The sequence below is a fragment of the Podarcis erhardii genome (genome assembly GCF_964252035.2).
Source record: "Podarcis erhardii genome assembly, chromosome: Z".
NCBI classification, from domain to species: Eukaryota; Metazoa; Chordata; class Lepidosauria; order Squamata; family Lacertidae; genus Podarcis; species Podarcis erhardii.
In genome coordinates this window covers 2,106,543-2,123,637 of record NC_138504.1, presented here as the reverse complement: position 1 = coordinate 2,123,637, position 17,095 = coordinate 2,106,543, and the positions used below count along the sequence as shown (strand labels likewise).

At 41.5% G+C, this 17,095-nt stretch overlaps 1 protein-coding gene across 7 annotated transcripts in view; it reads right to left on the bottom strand.

The window, feature by feature from the left end:
• Window positions 1-11,585: 11,585 nt before the first annotated feature.
• Window positions 11,586-17,095, bottom strand: part of MBNL3 (muscleblind like splicing regulator 3) — a 112,242-nt gene continuing 106,732 nt past the window's right edge. For 5 of the 7 annotated variants that reach the window (XM_081846815.1, XM_081846811.1, XM_081846812.1 and 2 more), the window contains 3 exons: window positions 14,937-15,031; window positions 12,857-12,930; window positions 11,586-12,378 (listed from right to left, as the gene is read on the bottom strand). In XM_081846815.1, the coding sequence (XP_081702941.1) occupies window positions 12,874-12,930; window positions 14,937-15,031 (152 nt within the window). In that variant the 3' untranslated portion in view covers window positions 11,586-12,378; window positions 12,857-12,873. The remainder of the gene's footprint in view (window positions 12,379-12,856; window positions 12,931-14,936; window positions 15,032-17,095) is intronic. The other 2 variants (XR_014152473.1, XR_014152474.1) reach the window with 1 other exon arrangement.

Genomic DNA, 17,095 nt, shown 5'->3' with positions numbered 1-17,095 from the left:
CCCTTTCTCCTTCATTTTTTAAGGAAGAGCAGTTGGAAAGCCTGAAGTGCCCATGGGGTCAGAAGACAAGATCCCTGCAACCTTCACATCTCACTTCCTCCCTCCTCTCCTTCAGCCACTGTGTGTGTGCACACGCATGCAAATGTGTTTGAAAGCGTGGTGTTTTAATAAAATACCCCTCCCAGCCCCAATCTGCCAGAACCTGAAGGATCAGTAGCAACATGCAACAACCAACAACACCACAATCACAGAAAGGGAGATGATGATGAAATGGTGTGTGTGTTAAAAATGGTGGTTTTTCTGGTGGGGGGGATCCACCCTTTTGCCTGGGGCATTTTTTTTTTTTAAAAAAAGAGCAGAGCCAAACTTTGCAAGCTGCTAGGAACTGGCAAATTGACTGGCTGGGGAATGGACTTCCTTGGGAGGTTTTTTAGGCATCTGTCAGGGAAGCTTGAGTGGAGATTCCTGCCTTGCAGGCAGTTAAACTAGATGGCTATGAAAAAATTAACCGCCCGCCACTGGGTTCTAGCAACTGGTATTCAGAAGCACTGCTGCCTTGGCAGCAGAGCAGAGCCATCATGGCTAATGGACAGTGATAACCTTATCTTCAATGTTGAAAGACTAGGAGATGAAAGCAACATAAGCTCCCTTGGACCTATTCTTAAATGGAATGGACTGAGGCCTGGCTAACACTGGTGTGTCAAGGAAACCAGAGATGGCTCATATAATAGCACAAGGGTGGTCAACATGGTCTCTCCAGCTGCAGTTGGACTACAACCCCCACCATACCTGGCCATTGGTCATGTTGGCTGGGGCTGATGGGAGATGGAGCCTAACAACTAGAGGACTACCCCTGTAAGCGTGCACCCCCCCCAGCAAGCTTCTGCCTGACCAGCTCCTCTTACGCTTCTGTTTACATGACTGACAGAGACCGACTTCAGGGGAAATGTGTTTTCCAGTTTATAAGCAGCTGCGTGCAGCACTGATTGGCTGGCCTTCTGTCAATCACAAATTTTGTGATTTTTCATGTATAGCTATTTAGATTACCAAATAGGCAGTGGAAGCACCAGTTTATGGGCCCCACACCTTTTAGGGGCGCCACCACAACAGATCAAAATAATATTGATCCTCAAAGATCAAATAAAAAATATATTAGGAGATAATCTGTGAGAGTTCCCCTGAGATTTCAACTGCCTAGGGGCCTCTACAGAGTTTAATCAGGCACTAAGAGAAGTGGGTGGCGCTGTGGTCTAAACCACTGAGCCTCCTGCGCCTGCCGATCAGTAGTTCGAATCCATGCAACAGGGTGAGCTTCCATTGCTCTGTCCCAGCTCCTGCCAACCTAGCAGTTTGAAAGCATGTCAGTGCAAGTAGATAAATAGGTACTGCTGCAGCGGGAAGGTAAACGGCATTTCTTTGGACTCTGATTTCCGTCACGGTGTTCCATCGCACCAGAAATGGTTTAGTCATGCTGGCCACATGACCTGGAAAGCTGTCTGTGGACAAACGCTGGCTCCCTTGGACTGAAACCAGAGATGAGTGTCACACCCCAGAGTCAAATTCAACTGGACTTAACTGTCCTACACCTTTACCTTATCCGGCACTGGAACTGAATACATGTCTTTACATCTATGGAGCACTCAACATGCATTTGGCTAAATGCAAAAAACAGCAATTGGATAGCCATTTACCAGTTGCTCCTAAGAATGGGGGAGTGACTATATTTAGCTTCCCAAAATTGAGTGCATAAGAGAAGCCACTTACACAGTGTCCTGGAAAGTTGTGGTGTTCTTTTTTGAAAAAATAATAATTCTGAAATATAAATGCCTTGCATGTGTTAGTAATTCCTGTACAACAAGCCTCAAGGGGTGCACCAGCTGAAGGTTCCAAAATATTGAAGGCATTACACCCCCCCCCCAATAATAAATGTATAACATTATATGAATCCTGGATTTAGAACACCAATTTGAGTTCTTGTTTGAACACAATTTCTCCACATCATAGAACTTTTCTGAGGTTGCAACTAATCAACCAGAGACTTAAAAAGTAAACTCCTCTATTTATTAAATGTGCTGATATGGGTTCATAAAAAAACATAAGAGAGTTTTATACACTTTATTAAAAGATCCAAAAAATAAAATAAAATAAACATAACAATATAGAAGTAACATAGTAAAATGAGTTGCATTATGCACATCTCTAGAAAGCACAAACAAGCACTACAGCAATATAACTGTGGCAAAAAAGGAAAAGATATTCAAAGCGTACACCCTGTTGATAGCAGCTGAAGGGGTGACTTGTTGCCAGCTTGCTACGGATATATCAGAACCATCTGAATCCGCATCACAGAGGAACCAGGAACCTAAATGCTTTGGCTGGCAGCCAGTTCTATGGGTTTCCATAAAGCTCGCTTCCATTTAAGTGTATGCAAGGCTGTCGCCAGGCATTCAAGCCGAATAGTGGCTATGCCTTCCCACCGAAAGCTATGGGAAGGAAAATCTAGACATGCACATACCTCAAGAGTGCCGGCAGCATGTCATTTTTAAACCCCATTATACTCTGACTACATTTCCCCTCTAAAAAAATAAAATCAAACCCACTTCTTTGAATATATTCCTTGCAGTATAATTTTAAAATGTCTGAATAGCTTACTTTACATAACATCCAATAATATAAAAACAAAAAATAGGTACATGCTCTTCTGGATGTTACTTTTTCATTATCTGGAGTTTTGGGATCAGAACCTCACATTTTCCCTGTGTGGAAGTTTAAATCGAACTGAGATCAGGTGAAAGTCTTTGGGGTTTCCTCTGTCACAAATTTCTGCTGCTGCCAAAGGGCTGTTTTGTGTCAGAATTCAAATTTCAGTCTGAAAAATCAGGGGTTTTGTTTCTGAAAACCTGATTTGGAACACAAGAAAGCAACTCTTGAAATTTTAACTTTCTAAAAAACAGCAACAAGGCCTCGATATTTTAATCTTCTACTTCTGAGTTTTGGGATTTTAATTGGCTTCTGAATTTTGGTAGAATTTTATTTCTCTGGGTGAACAATTTTATGGCTGCAAACTTGGCACCTCTTGAAGTTTGTGAATTTAAAGGTGGTGGTGACCCCTCCACCCCTGCCATCATTTGATGAATGGCGATGTCATCCCCTCAGCTGCTAGGATACTAGAGCCATGGCAACAAAAATCGTTTGGCTTCCACCACTATCAAATAGCATCTGTGTACAGTAATAAAGATCTGGAACCTTGAAATTCTGTGTCAGGTAATTTCCCTCTGTTGTGTGTTTGGAAAAAGACCACTTGGTTGTCATTGTTTCAGTTGTTGTGTTGTTGGCTGGCTGTTTGGTTTTGGGGAGGCATGTGCCTTTCTGAATGTGAAGGTCACTAGCAAAAGGTTTTGTTTGGGGTGCCTGCCATGACACCCCTGGGCTGTTCTGCCATCCCCATCCTGAAGCAGTTCAATTTTAGAAGATCCCTCCCCCCTTCAATGCAACAAATAGAGACTTTCTAAGGCTGCCCCACATTAGCTCTTTATCAATATGCTTCTTAAGGCCTTTGCATAGGGGTAGCTTTGCCTGGGACGTGTGTGAACACAGGACAATTCTCCTCCCCATGCTCCCTGAATCTTATGTAAGAGGGGAAATCAAGCTGCCCCCCCCCCCACAGTAGGATGTCACTTCCTTGATACTGGAATTTATCAAAGATAAATGCCTCCTTTCCTATAAGACCTTGCTGAGATGCATGTTCTCTTTCCATGCATCTACGTCATGTGCAAAGCTGCTCTTAGTGCTTTGGGCCATGGGGTGCACAGTTCGACACTGTGAGCCTCTCCTCCAACATGGGTGTTTTAATCCATACTCAATGCCTTGTGGGACATCTTTGGGAGAAGAGAAAACTAAGGAGTGAACCCTACACAAATCCAGAGTGGTGTCCCTAAGATGGTTGGGTGGTGCCTGGTACGACTCCTTCTGGCAACTCCTGCAGCTAAGCAGGTGCCAAATGTATTGCTCTGCTTTCCTTTAGACCATATCAGTGAGGTCAAGAGGGAGGGGTCTTGCTGTCTGGGCAGACGAGAACCTTTACATACATTGCCCAGACTTGCGCCCCGAGGTGGTCACTTAGGTGCTGCTAATACAGCAACCAACCTCCCTCCCCGAAGGTGCACGCTTCCATTGTCTCTCAAGACAGATGAGGGTCAACTAACCAACCAGGCTGCGGGGGCATGTGTATCCTGAAGTGGGGCCCCTAGCAGTGAAGACGTGGCCCTAATGCCTATAGTGCCGGGCCTCAGTTTCCACTGCGAGTCTGGCCGATGAAGCTGTGCTTCAAGGGCACCACCTACGCTGCAGTACCAGCCTGCCTGAGCATTCTGTCTGTTGATCCATAAGCGCCAATCCCTGTCCACCAGGACCTATAAAATCTTTGCCTTGAGCTTGTTCCCCTCCTGAACAACTGCCTGCACCTCATGCTTCCATAGTGGGAAGACAGGCCCACCTCTTACATGGCAGAAACAAATGCCTTGTTCACATGCCACCCTTTTAAGACATGGCTTTGTGAACAGCATTACCCAAATTACAGGCATTTTACTCTGTTAACTAGCGTTGGGACAACTTTACCTACTTTACTCTATATGCTGCCAGCCTGACACTCACTTGGGGTTAAGAGGGTATGCAGAAAGCCAATTGCCAATGCAGCCCAAGTGAAGACGTGGCTGTCTTCTAGTACACTACCCACTTACGCAAGAGAAGAATTTATACCACAGAACCACCACTCGGAAATCCAGGGGTACAAGGGAGAGGTGGAATACTCCTCACTGTGGATGCTACATCTATCAAGTTCTTCATGTGGTTGGGCATGAGCCTCAGCAAGGCAGCCCTTGGAAAAGTCACTGTGAAATCTACACTATCCAAGATTCCTAATGTAGCTTCCCCTATCAAAATCTCCCCGCTGCCAGTGGGATGATAGAAAATTAGGATTCAAATTTTTGGTAGTACAAGCAAAGCTCTCTGAGGAAGGGATGAAGGGTTTGGGCCTCAAGATAGTTGGATGAGGATTGCCCAGTTATTTGCCTGAACATACTGGGTTGTATCCATTGTTCGTTCTCGTCCAAGTAGGTCCACCAATTTCAGTGGGTCGACTCAGAGTAGAACACTGTTGAAGACAATCTTTTATCTGTAGGCAGGTCCACCTCCCATAATGTTGCATCGTCAGTCTCCAACTTTCCTTGCAAATGCCTGAGCATGCCCTACTATTCCTGAATCCACAAAGATCCTCCAAGGAAAACTGCAAGTATCTTTAATACATGCCAAAGTTCTAATATAATCCATAAACAGACGCCTGTGTTGCAATATAGACAAGCTGAACAAAATAGCACAACACGATGGCCAATAACAATGGCACTAAACACTTTATAAACTAATACAAAGGATCAGAAACTGCAACTAAAGTCTCTAAATCTTCACCAGTCACGGTAGAATAATTCAAAAGTTTGATATATACATAATCTGTCATCAAATATCGCCAGAACAGAGTTTCCGGATAACCAATCTGTTCCTTCCAATGGTTCATCAACCAATCTTGATCAATTCTTCATCAGACAGACTTGTAAGAATTAATGTGAGAAGGATGCAGTTCAATTCAGCTGGTTAAGAAATTGAATGAAACAGATTGGTTTAGAGACTTTGGTTGCAATTTCTGATCATTTGTATTAGTTTATAAAGTGTTTAGTGCCATTGTTATTGGCCATTGTGTTGTGCTATTTTGTTAAGTTCTAATATAGCCAGGTGGGTGAGGAGATAGAATTACTTTTTTAAATATCTGGAGAGTCAGAGTGTGGAGGAGACAACAGGTCAACCTATGGCTACTGGCCATGGTGGCTACATGGCATCTCTGTTTAGAGTCTGTGTACAGCTGCGGACAATGGGCGAAGGGGGCTGTTCAACTTATGCCCTTCTGGTGGGGAGGCTGTGTAGGCTAACTGGCCCTTTGGTCTGATTCAGCTCTTCTCATACCCAGTTTGTGCGGGTGACAAACCACTTAAAAACCTTTGCTGGTGACCTTTACTTTTAGATTAAGTGTTGTTTCCTATTGTGTGTGTGTTTTTCTTATTTTCTTTCAGAGCTGCAGGTTGGAAATGAGCCGGTCTCAGTCTGCTGTATTTTAAGCTATATGGCAAACTACGAAGCTTGTACAATAGCAAAGCAACAGCACGCGTTCAGATAAGTTTTATAGCAAAAAATCTCTTCCTTTTCAAAGCCTTAGTAATCTCTTTTACAAACTTCTCCTTGTATTATTACAGACTTTTTTTTAATATATTCAAAATAAGTTCCAAGGATTTCTTTCGTGGACTATGTACATAAGTGCAAAAAAGATGTGTCTTACACATTCGTACACCAACTGAATCAGTTTAACTGCAGCATATTGGTTTCTTCAACACTGTTATAGGGTCATTCCACAATATTTTTGTCTCCTTTTTATGTACAGGTTGTTTCTTCCCATATTGTCCCAGTCATGATTTTGATGTAAAAGGCTTTTAACGATATAGCTATGATGTTTGATTTTTGCAGTATTTTTTTAATTAAAAAAAGCTTGTTTAATTATGAATTCACTAGTGTTGAAACAAACAGCAGCACCAAAAAAGGTTATACCATCAGAATCTGATCAATTTCTTGCATTCAAAAAAATGCTGCCAAATGGCTGTGTAACCCCATTGGTTGCACAACTCTGAATCTGGGAATTTAATCTGGTGTTGTTGTTTTACAGAAGAATAAAAATCTTAGGCCCAGTGCAAAAACCTATGGACCTTAGCCACAGCTCAAGTCCCACTGAAAGCAACACCCTGGGGATTTGTTGTGGCTGAAATGTAGCTCTACATACAAATTTCCTTTTGATTTTTGTGAAACAACACTATACCAATTCCTGATCAAATTCTGACTTGCGTTTTCCTACATTTGTTTCAGCTCTAGAGTATGTGGAAATAGAATAAAACCCCAGGAATTCTATGATAGTCTTTGTATCATCCAGGAGAAAAATACTGTGGAATAACCCGAACTCACACAACAATTTCTACAAGCTATAAAACCTGACTCTAAATCCATGTGTTGTAAACTTTTTGACTGAAAAAGTGACATAAAAGACACAAATCCAGCGTTCACATGGGACTTTGGGATTTTAAAAATATTCAGTCATATCTTTCTCCGACAGTATCGAACTGTACCTTAAACGAACCCATACTGTTACACATTACTTTTTTAAAATTTACATGTGAAAATTTCACAAATAATGTATACAAAGGTAGCCATGTTGTAGTTTTGTTGCCATAGCAACAACAACTTAATATAATTAGTTAACAATGAATCTATCATTGTAGGAGTTACATACAAAGTTACTCTTTTTGTCTGTTTGTTCTTAAACTGTAAACTATACAAACTAGTTATGGACTGTATTTATTTCTCTATATTTTGACATGCGGTTCAGTGTTGTTTTTAGAAGATAACTAAATGAGTTGAATACATGATTTAAAAATCTTAAACATTCTCAAACTCTCCTTCAAAAATCAAATTCATTAGTTACTAAAGATATATAAAGACACACACACACACACACACACACACACACACACACACAGTGTGTGTGTGTGTGTGTGTGTGTGTGTGTGTATACACATACATGTGATAATGAAAACAAAATCCTTAAAAACTAACAATAAAAGTAATGGAAAATAATGCAACATGAATAACCTGTTGTAACCTAGTAACAATGTTTTCTTAAAACTTTATTTACAATTATTTCAAGCTAACAACTAATAAGTTTTTTTCTTTAAAAAAGTTATTACAGTCTTTAACATACAATATATTCTAAGGCCTTAATCAGGCACATGGTAAGAATCAGATCATTAGCATCATACATCCTTTCAGGAGGAACAGGAAATTAGATTTTCCTCATAAAGTTGCACTCCCCCCCCCTTTTTATGGATGTGAAATGTATTAGGGATTTTAAAAAGAAAAGGATAGCTCCAATTTTTTAAACCGTTCTGGGTACTAAAGTGTCCTAGAGATAACTGCTGTATTAAGTAATAGGCAAAGTTGAGAATGAAATAGGAGGAGGTCAGCATAATCTCCTTTCCAGATCTGATGGACCTACAACATTCAATATTTGCCGTTCGGTTTTTGTAGCTAGCTAGCTGGGCCATGCTAGAACACAAAGGCTGCCATCCTGAACTCGCTCGCAGTGGTGGCTAAACTGCACTCAAGCAGTGACCCCTCTGAGGCCCGATTCTCACTTAGGGTTTCTTTTTGCCAGGCACACACTGGCTCCCACACCTTTCCCCTCCTCTGCTCAACAATATATTCACAGATATAATGGCCTGAGGCTGCAACCCTAGGCACGCTTTCCTCAGGACATGCCCTGCTGAAGAAAAAGGGGACTGACTTGGATTGAGCTTCTGGGTAGTTGGCTTCCTGATGGATCTGTAAGCTGCCTGGATAAAAAAAAAACCCAACATCAGCCTTGCTGCTTGCAGATCTGTTGTTGAGCAAGCTGAAAGATGGGCAGTAGGCTAGTTGCACGTGGCCAACAGCCCCCCTGCCCCCCCCACTGGTTTCAAAACTGAGTTTCAAAATATTTGGTGACATGGCACAAGGAAAAAGGAAGAGAATAAAACTAACCCCACAGTATGCGTTCAAACTAGCCCTTCATATCCGGCCTGTGCGCTTGCACTTTCTCAGACAAGATGCCTTGTGCAAGGACACATGTGTGGAAGTGACTGGTAGATCTGATAACGAGGCAAGAGGAGTCCACATTGGCAAGCATGAGATTCTGTGGCTTTGCAAGGGGTGGAGCAGGTCAGCCAGTCACAGCAGTCCACAAATGAACTCTCAAAGTGCAACACGCAGTACATGGCAGATTAAAGAATATTTGGGAGTGTTCAGAAGTGGAGGATGTGGGCTGGGTGGGCAGGGAGGGGGTTAATATATGTAGATACAAAAAATGACACCATTAAAAATGAAAAACCCAACCCAAACCCCTAACAAGTTCATATTAAAAATGAATAAAAATATGATTATGAAAAACCATGTTCCAATCCTCAAGAACACTGTACTTAAAAAACAAAATAAATGGAAATCATTTCAAGAATCCCATTGTACTTTAAATCCCTCTTTCATTGTTTTTGTGGATGTATCTAGTAAGTTTTAAGCTTTTCTTTAAAAACACCTTTTCACGAAACAACTAACCTCCCCCCCTCAAAAATGATCTATCAGCTTTTTCATTTTCCCTCTGCAATGACCCGTTTTACTCAAGTTTCAGCATTTCTTGCATATTGTTTGCATAAGGCTGAGAGGAAATGGGCACATAGACACTGAAAGCAAGAGAGAGAGTTTGCACGCAGGCGTACTAGATGAACTTGGGATAAATTTAAAAAAGAACATATAGGTTTGTCGAACATGGGAAGCTTAGAGAAAGTTGCTGAAATTATACTGATTCAAACATTACACACATCTCTGTACTCAAATAAAAGATGAGATTTCTTGTGTTTGTTATTTCACTTAGAGTCACCAAGTAGTTCAGTGACTATAGTATAAAGAATGCACCTATCTAGGATTTTATAGTCTGTCGACTGTGTTTTCTTTCTTTCTTGAATAAAAAAGTCATTGCACAACAAGCCTTAAATAGTCCTACCATTACAATAGCATTTTTTAATTAAAAAAACCCCTCCCAACCTCCCTGTTAAATTTGGTGACATTCCCAGTGCTTTAAAAGCCGTGCTTGTCTTCCCTCACTCCACAAAGTTTTTCTCTTACAACAAACACTAACTCTATTTTTGTAAAAAAAATAATATAAAAAATAAAATAAAATAAATGTTGTGGCACCTAAAATAAAACAGTCTACCCTGAAGACGTATCACTGCACCTCTGTATTAGAAAGAGTGCCTGCGTGTCCATGTGTGCAGGTGTTAAGTTTATCTGTGGTGTGTTCAGGGGTGCAAGGATTGAAGCATTGAGTGTGGTTCTGGTGCCTTGTGCCTGGGGAGTGATGCCTGGTTTGCTGTGGTAGCCAGCAGGGAGGCTTCTCCTCCTCAAATACAAGCAAGGTGTTGTGCCCCTTGTGTGTTAGATTTTCAGTGCTTTAAAACTGTGTGACATGAATGCTGTAGAAACATTTTAGGCTTACATTCTGTGCACATCTATGCAAGATGCTTTTAAAAAATATATCATTCAAAGAAAGCAGGAGTGGGTAACATCGAAGGGGCAAGTTTACATAAAAATCCATTTAGAGCACTGAAAACAAACACTGAACATCCTTCCAAATTCTAACGCTAACACAATCATATATATATCTATAGAAGTGTGTTTATACATAGGTGTCCTTTCTGACTAGAAGAGATCAGGTATGTTCTCTGTTGAGGCACTGCCACAGGTTGTGCAAAACCCATCATTATTTTTTTAAAATATACAAATATTTTCATATCCAGGAAGTACTGAAATCCACTTTTTTCTACTATGTTACAGAGCTGGGAAACAAAGTCAGCAATGAACAACAGGTTGGCCAGTTATATGGTTATGTATGGCTCTTTTTTTTTTTTTAGGCAACTCTGGACTAAAATTTTCCAGGAATATGCAAAAGAATTTTGTACGAGATAAATGTGTAATTTTTTTCACCTCCTCCTGATAGGGCCTAGACCTTTTAAGACCATGGAAAGTAGCACCAAAATGACCCTTTGCATTTGTTTGCAATTGTTCACAACACAATTGTTCACAACACAACACATTTTTTTGCAGGTATTAGATTTCATGGGATTTAAACTTTGATGAGGAAGCTCAGTTCATGGATGGCAATGCAACAAACCAGGCATTTAATTCTTATTTAGTTTTTGCCACTAGGGCCAAATTTGAACACATAAGATAATACATTGGCTTCCTGAACATCTACTGTCTCCTTCTAAACACTGTATTCACAGTCAGTATCACACAGATTAGAATCTGAACTCAGCTCCTTAACCGGCATTGCAAGGATGTCAAAACATGGTTCCAAGCACACACCCAAAACAGTGACGTCTTTGAAAGAAACATCTGGATGAATTTAAACCAAACTATTTGGTCTGTCTCCTACTTTATTCTCTTTCCAGAAATCACTATAAGGCTGCTCCCTCAAGAGCAATCCCTGCTCCCATCTGCACAAAGATACAACCTAATGGAGGAGTGAGGCTGCAGTTTGGTACTACTTTCCTGGGCTAAGCATGGGATGTGGAGATGGGCTGCTTACATTTGAATGGAAATTTATGTGTGTTTTTCTGTTCTATATCTCAATGGGGTCTGCATATTAGCAGAATACTTTCATCTCAATGGCAAGAAAACCTCATTTTCCATAAACTGGTCATACTTCTTGATGTCACTTAAAAAAACCCCGTGTTGGTAAACTTTCAAGATATGCTGTGCACCAATTGGAGCTTAAAGTGGCACTTAAAGGCAGAAATCTCTTTTGCCAGGTGCTTTTCTGCCATCTTGGCCTTGCGGGCTTGACCCTGTTTTGATCCATTTCACTTTACATTCCCCCTTCCTAAACTGACAGCAAATCCCTTCACAACTTTTGCAAGTATTGTTTATTTTTATTAATTTATTAGAGACTCCATTTTGGAGGGAGAGTCTATTTTTCAGATGGAGGTTTCTAAATAACTAGCCTGATACGAATCTATATCTGAACATTCTTGTCTCTTGCTTTTTTAAAAGCACACCATTCCTGTTTCCCAGTATAACATTCTTAGCTTGTCATTCTTTTTTTTTAAAAAAAAGGAAAGAAAAAAGAGGAGAAACCCATAACGACCACAGTATATGAAAATGTAAGACATTATGATAATGAAAACCCCCGGTGTTGAGTATACTTGATAATGATGTACATCTTTTCTTCTTTTGTCTCTCCAAACAAATCAATAATAGACTAGGATGTAAACAAAACAGTAAGATAACACTTTGAAAACAGACAAACATTTATCCATCGAAAATAGAATAATAAACCAGTAAGTCCACTGTGCAGGAGGACACTTTCTCTTGATGGTAGTCAGGAAAAAAATATTCTTTTTTAAAAGTGTGTTAAAGTAAGATGTTATAAAAGTCTATTGTTATAGTTCTCTACTTACTTCTATGCCTTGTATAACAGAGTGCTGTTTTGTTAATTGTTTCTCTATAGTGCTTAAAAAAAAGTTTGACATTCCCATGGACCAGTTTTTGGTTAACATGTAGGCTGCAGTAGGCTTACTGTAGATGCTGTAGAGGAGGAAAGGATGGGCATATATACACAGAGAGCCCAGAGGCAGCTTCCCACCAAAGACAGGAAAATCCAGTAACTCCATGATTTCAGGTTCATGATTCTGACATAGTTTGCTGGAATGAGAGAAAGCAAACAAGTGATAAAAGAGAGACTCGAAAAGAACACAAGAGCCCTGCTGAATCAGACCAAGAGGAAGGGCCACAGCTCAGTGGCAGAACATCTATTTTGCATCTAGAAGGTGCCCTGCTCAATCCCTGGTATCTCCAGGTAGGATTAGGGTTGTCCCTACGTGAGAACTGCCAGTCAGTGTAAACAGTACTGAACTAGATGGACCATTGGTGTGATTTAATGTTTGATGCTTAATTGTGTTTTTATATCTGTTGCAAGCCACCCAGAGTGTCTGGGGCAACCCAGTCACATGGGTGGCATAGAATAAAATAAAAGAATAAAACTGAAATGGGTCTCAGTCCAAGGAAGGCTGAGCCATGGGGTTCTTCTGAATGTGCAGATCTGGTTCTCAGTCTGCAGGAATGACTCTGGTGTGAGATCCCAGTGTGCCATGGCTGAAGGGAGAACTTCAGATGAACTTACTTTTCCGTTGTTTGCTTCTACATTTGTGACACAAACATGCTGCTGTTTAGTTCATCTACTGATAACTGGGATATCTGCAATGAAAATGGAAAAGAAGATTTCCTGTTAAAATATTTCCTTGATACTCACCCTGTCTGTTCACCACTCAGTCATTTTAAAGGAAAAAGTACAATTGGTTTGGAGAGTTGATAAACACGGCCCCTAATCCCTGATAATGTCTAGGGTGACTCAGTGGATAAAATGATGGATAAATTATTTTCTTCTCTGGCAGCTATAAAAAAGGTGCCAATGTCTATATATCCACTCAATCGCTTAATTTTGAGAGGCCATGGCCGTGGACTTGCTGAATATTGCTTTTATGACATGGGTATATGTCTGCAGTTAGAGAGTTGAACAACCCACACTATTGGGTTCGAAACTGAAAAGGTTGTTTTTTTTAATGTTGCATATCCATAGGAATGCTCTCCATATACCAGAATAAGAAAAGAGTAAAATAACATCTTTTAAGCATTAGTATGCTTAAAATTGTCCCTCCACTACTGTAAGATGGGTGCTTGTGTCAATTTGTGGCTAGAGGCTCAGTATGGTTATTGGCACTCCATAACAAAGGGGGGCGAAGAGGGAACTTGCTACAACAAATCCCAAATGTGACATTTGCAATGCATTGAGTATACAACCAGTGTTATTATTGTCATGCATACAAGGACTGCATCTGCACTAAACCTTTCCCTAGCTCTTTCAAAAAAAATGAATTTATGCAAAGCATTCTGGATTTCTGAAGCAGCATCTGGAATGTTTACAGTTTTGAGAGCAATTCTTTCTCCATTTCCTTATAAGGCAAAAAGATGCTTGCACCTAAATGCCCCAAAGTTATATCAGATTATAAATATTAGAAGAAGAAAGATGGAACTTCCTGCTGACACAATATATATTAATGGTTGGGATGGGTGAGTGGAAGAAGCAAACATCTTTTCCCATTCAAAACCATTATTTATTATTATTTTTAAAAACTAATAGTTCTTTTTTATTTCTGCTTTCTATCTGGGCTGAAACACTTCAAAGAAGAGAACCTTGATGTGATGCTTCTGTTTCAGAACACAAAGCAGAAGAGACATGAATGAATCTATCAAAGATTAAAAATAAACAAACCCCACATTGTAGCTCAATGCAATTTCCCAGCACAGCTCAGATGATCAGGCAGGGAATGCTTCTATTCTTCAAGTGCTTCTCCCTGTCAGACTTGACCTTTAATGTGACAGGGTCCTCCTCACCCACTCCACCAATCTCCTACTTCTAGAACCACCCAAGAACTTCATATTCCATGGGATGGTGACCCCTTACCCACAACTGAAGATGACAGAAGGGGGAGGGGAATGTAAATACTTCTAATGGCATGTCTGCTACAGAGATGCCACTGACAGCACTCCTCACAAGATGAATGCTCTACGTGGGCATTTTTGTAGAACTGCTTGTTTAATTCCATTCATTTAGCAAGAATTATATACTGCTTAATAAAATAATAATATATCTAAGCGGTTTACCTAAAATGGTAAAAAAAAAAAAAGTATTTTAATTTTTTTAAAAAATGAAACCAGACTTTAAAAACAGTTGGCATCTCTCTGTGTTGGGAGACAATGGAGGAGTGCATCTTTGGGGGTGAGGTCAAGCTATTGGGACGCTTGCATAAAATTATCAAAATATAGACACAACCATCAGATTTCAAAAGAAACAACTTTGCATAATAAAATGCCTGAGCAACCAAAATAAAAACACCTTATCATGGGGGTGCTACTCATGTTAAAAGTCTCTACATTTGCACCTGTGGTCATGTGAAAAAGAGCACCCCACCCCTCACAAACACTCCCCCCCCCGAGACCTTTAAAGAGACAGCTGTTAACTGTTGTGACTCCACATGAATGGCCTCGGCAGGTGGGTGCTGGGCAAACAGTTAACAAGCATGATGATGCCATGCCCCACTCCTAACCCCCTTAACTGCGAAAAAGGCACTCTGCCCCATGTGAGTGTGGCTCCTGCACAATATCTGAACATTGCAAAACAAAGCTATTTGAAAGGGCCAAACCTGATTGGCTGTAGCAGTTGCAGCGAAAGGAACGCTGGTGGCAGGTGATGTTGCTGCAGAAACAGTGGTGGGCGTAGCACCGTGCATCATGGGAACTTTTTTCAGTAGGAAGCCATGGAAGCGACATAACAGGAGGGCGGAGCATTTTGTGTAACCACGGTGACGTGTGGCGGGGCGGGGAGGATGCATGCCGGGGGTCACAGTGACAAGCCATGGTGACGTCATGGGAGGAGACATCAGGGGAGGGCAGGACCCAGCATGCAACCACAGTGCAAAGCAAATATGGCAACAGGGAAAAGGGGGAGGGGAGGTTGAAAAATAAAAACAAAAAAGAGAAAAAAAAGAGGGAGGGGAAAAGCCAATTACAATTGTAATTAAGGAAAAAACCAAAATATTCTCAACACTTAGTAAACATTTATAAGCAGAACAATGATGTATAAGACTCTGGGTGGGGGTGGCCAGTTTCCAAAGATGGGTGGAAGGAGAGCAGACTGCCAAACAGGAACCCCCCCCCCCGATATTGGAGGCTGTGGCTGGTGAAGGGGCACCCGAAATGAGCCACACCAGGCTGCTCTTGTGGGTGCCATGATAGCCCTCCCCTGCTTTGAAAGGTTGCTGTCCCCCACCCCCAGTTTTGTGAATCTGAAAAGTTACAAAGCTCGCTTCAGAGCAAGTGCTTGTACAAGATGCTACCACTCAGGCGCATGTTGTAGTCGCCATCCCTCTGCATGTCATGGCTGCCAGGTGCAATAAGCATGCTCCCCTGTCCTTTGATGCCAACTGGGCACAGCTGCTAGTTCTGTGACAAGGATCTCATGGGTGCTATTTCACCCTGTTTTGCCTGCCTGAGTCCTTCAAAAGGAGTGGAGGAAGGGTGAAGGGAGAACTGTTTCTGCGACATTATTAACACCTCCTGAAAAGCAGAAATAACATGGGAGCTAGAAAGAAGCAACATTGGGGGGTGGGGCTGTGACCCACTTTAAGGACCTTAAATAGACCACAGGGCTCTGGGATTTTGGAGAATGTAGACTTTGGAAAAGGAGTACGTTTAGTCAAGTGGTGAGGAGTTTGTTCTGGGCTGTGGACACAACACATACGTAAAGCACCTTTGAAACACATTCTCTGCTCCCTCCCAGGAAGAATCCTGGAAACTGTAGTTTACCCTTTAACAAACTACAACCCCCAGGACTTTTGGAGGACTGAGAATGTGCTTTAAATGTATGGTGGGTACACGGCTTCAGTCAGACACAGGAAAAGAAGCATCCTGATAAAATCCCCTGCAGGGTTTATAAGCTTGAAATTGCAAGGATAAGGCCCTCAGATCTGGTCTCTCTTGCAGAGTCATGTTTGCTTTTTTGCAGGTGGTGAGGCTGGGGAGAAGACAGCATGCTTGGGCTGGCTTTCAAATAAAGAGGGTTCAGTGTAGGCATTATTATTGTTTAACCTGCCCTGCCCTGAGGACATAGGGCAGGTACTTCAAATTTAAAGCAAGTTGTGTGTAGGATAAAATAGGACCTTGACCTAAAACATTGCAAGCTCTAAACTCCCTTGCTCATTTCTCATGGAGGACCTGAACATGAGTCTGGAATGTATCACTTTAAGCTGAAGAAGGAATGGCACCACATGGTTCCTCCAAGTCCCTGCCCTGAAGGAACGTCTCCACCCCCATCGTCCAGCCCAGAAACTAAGGGTCCAACTTCGAGGGCCTTGTGGTAATTCTCTCACTGCAAGAAGTGAAGTTAAAGGGAACCAGGCAGAGGGGCTTCTTTGCAGTGGCATCCTCCCTGTGGAGCAGCCTCCCATCAGGTGTCAAAAAGATAAACAACTATACAACTTTCCAAAGACATCTGAGGGCAGCCCTGCATTGGGAAGTTTTTAATGTTTGATGTGCTTTTATTATGCTGGAAGCAAGTCAGAGTGGCTGGGACAACCCAGTCATATGGGTGGGGTACAAATAGTGAAACTGTTGTTATTAAGAAAAGTAGTGTGTCAGGGCACAGGCTAGAAACTGCTTGCAGAGGTGTTCCTTCTCTATATGAATGAAGGTGCCTATATGAATCAAGGTGCCTTATAGGGAGAGTCAGACCATTAGTCTATTCAGCTCAGCATTGTCTGTGCTGACTGGGTCTGACCAGGAATATACCCAGCCCTACACAAAG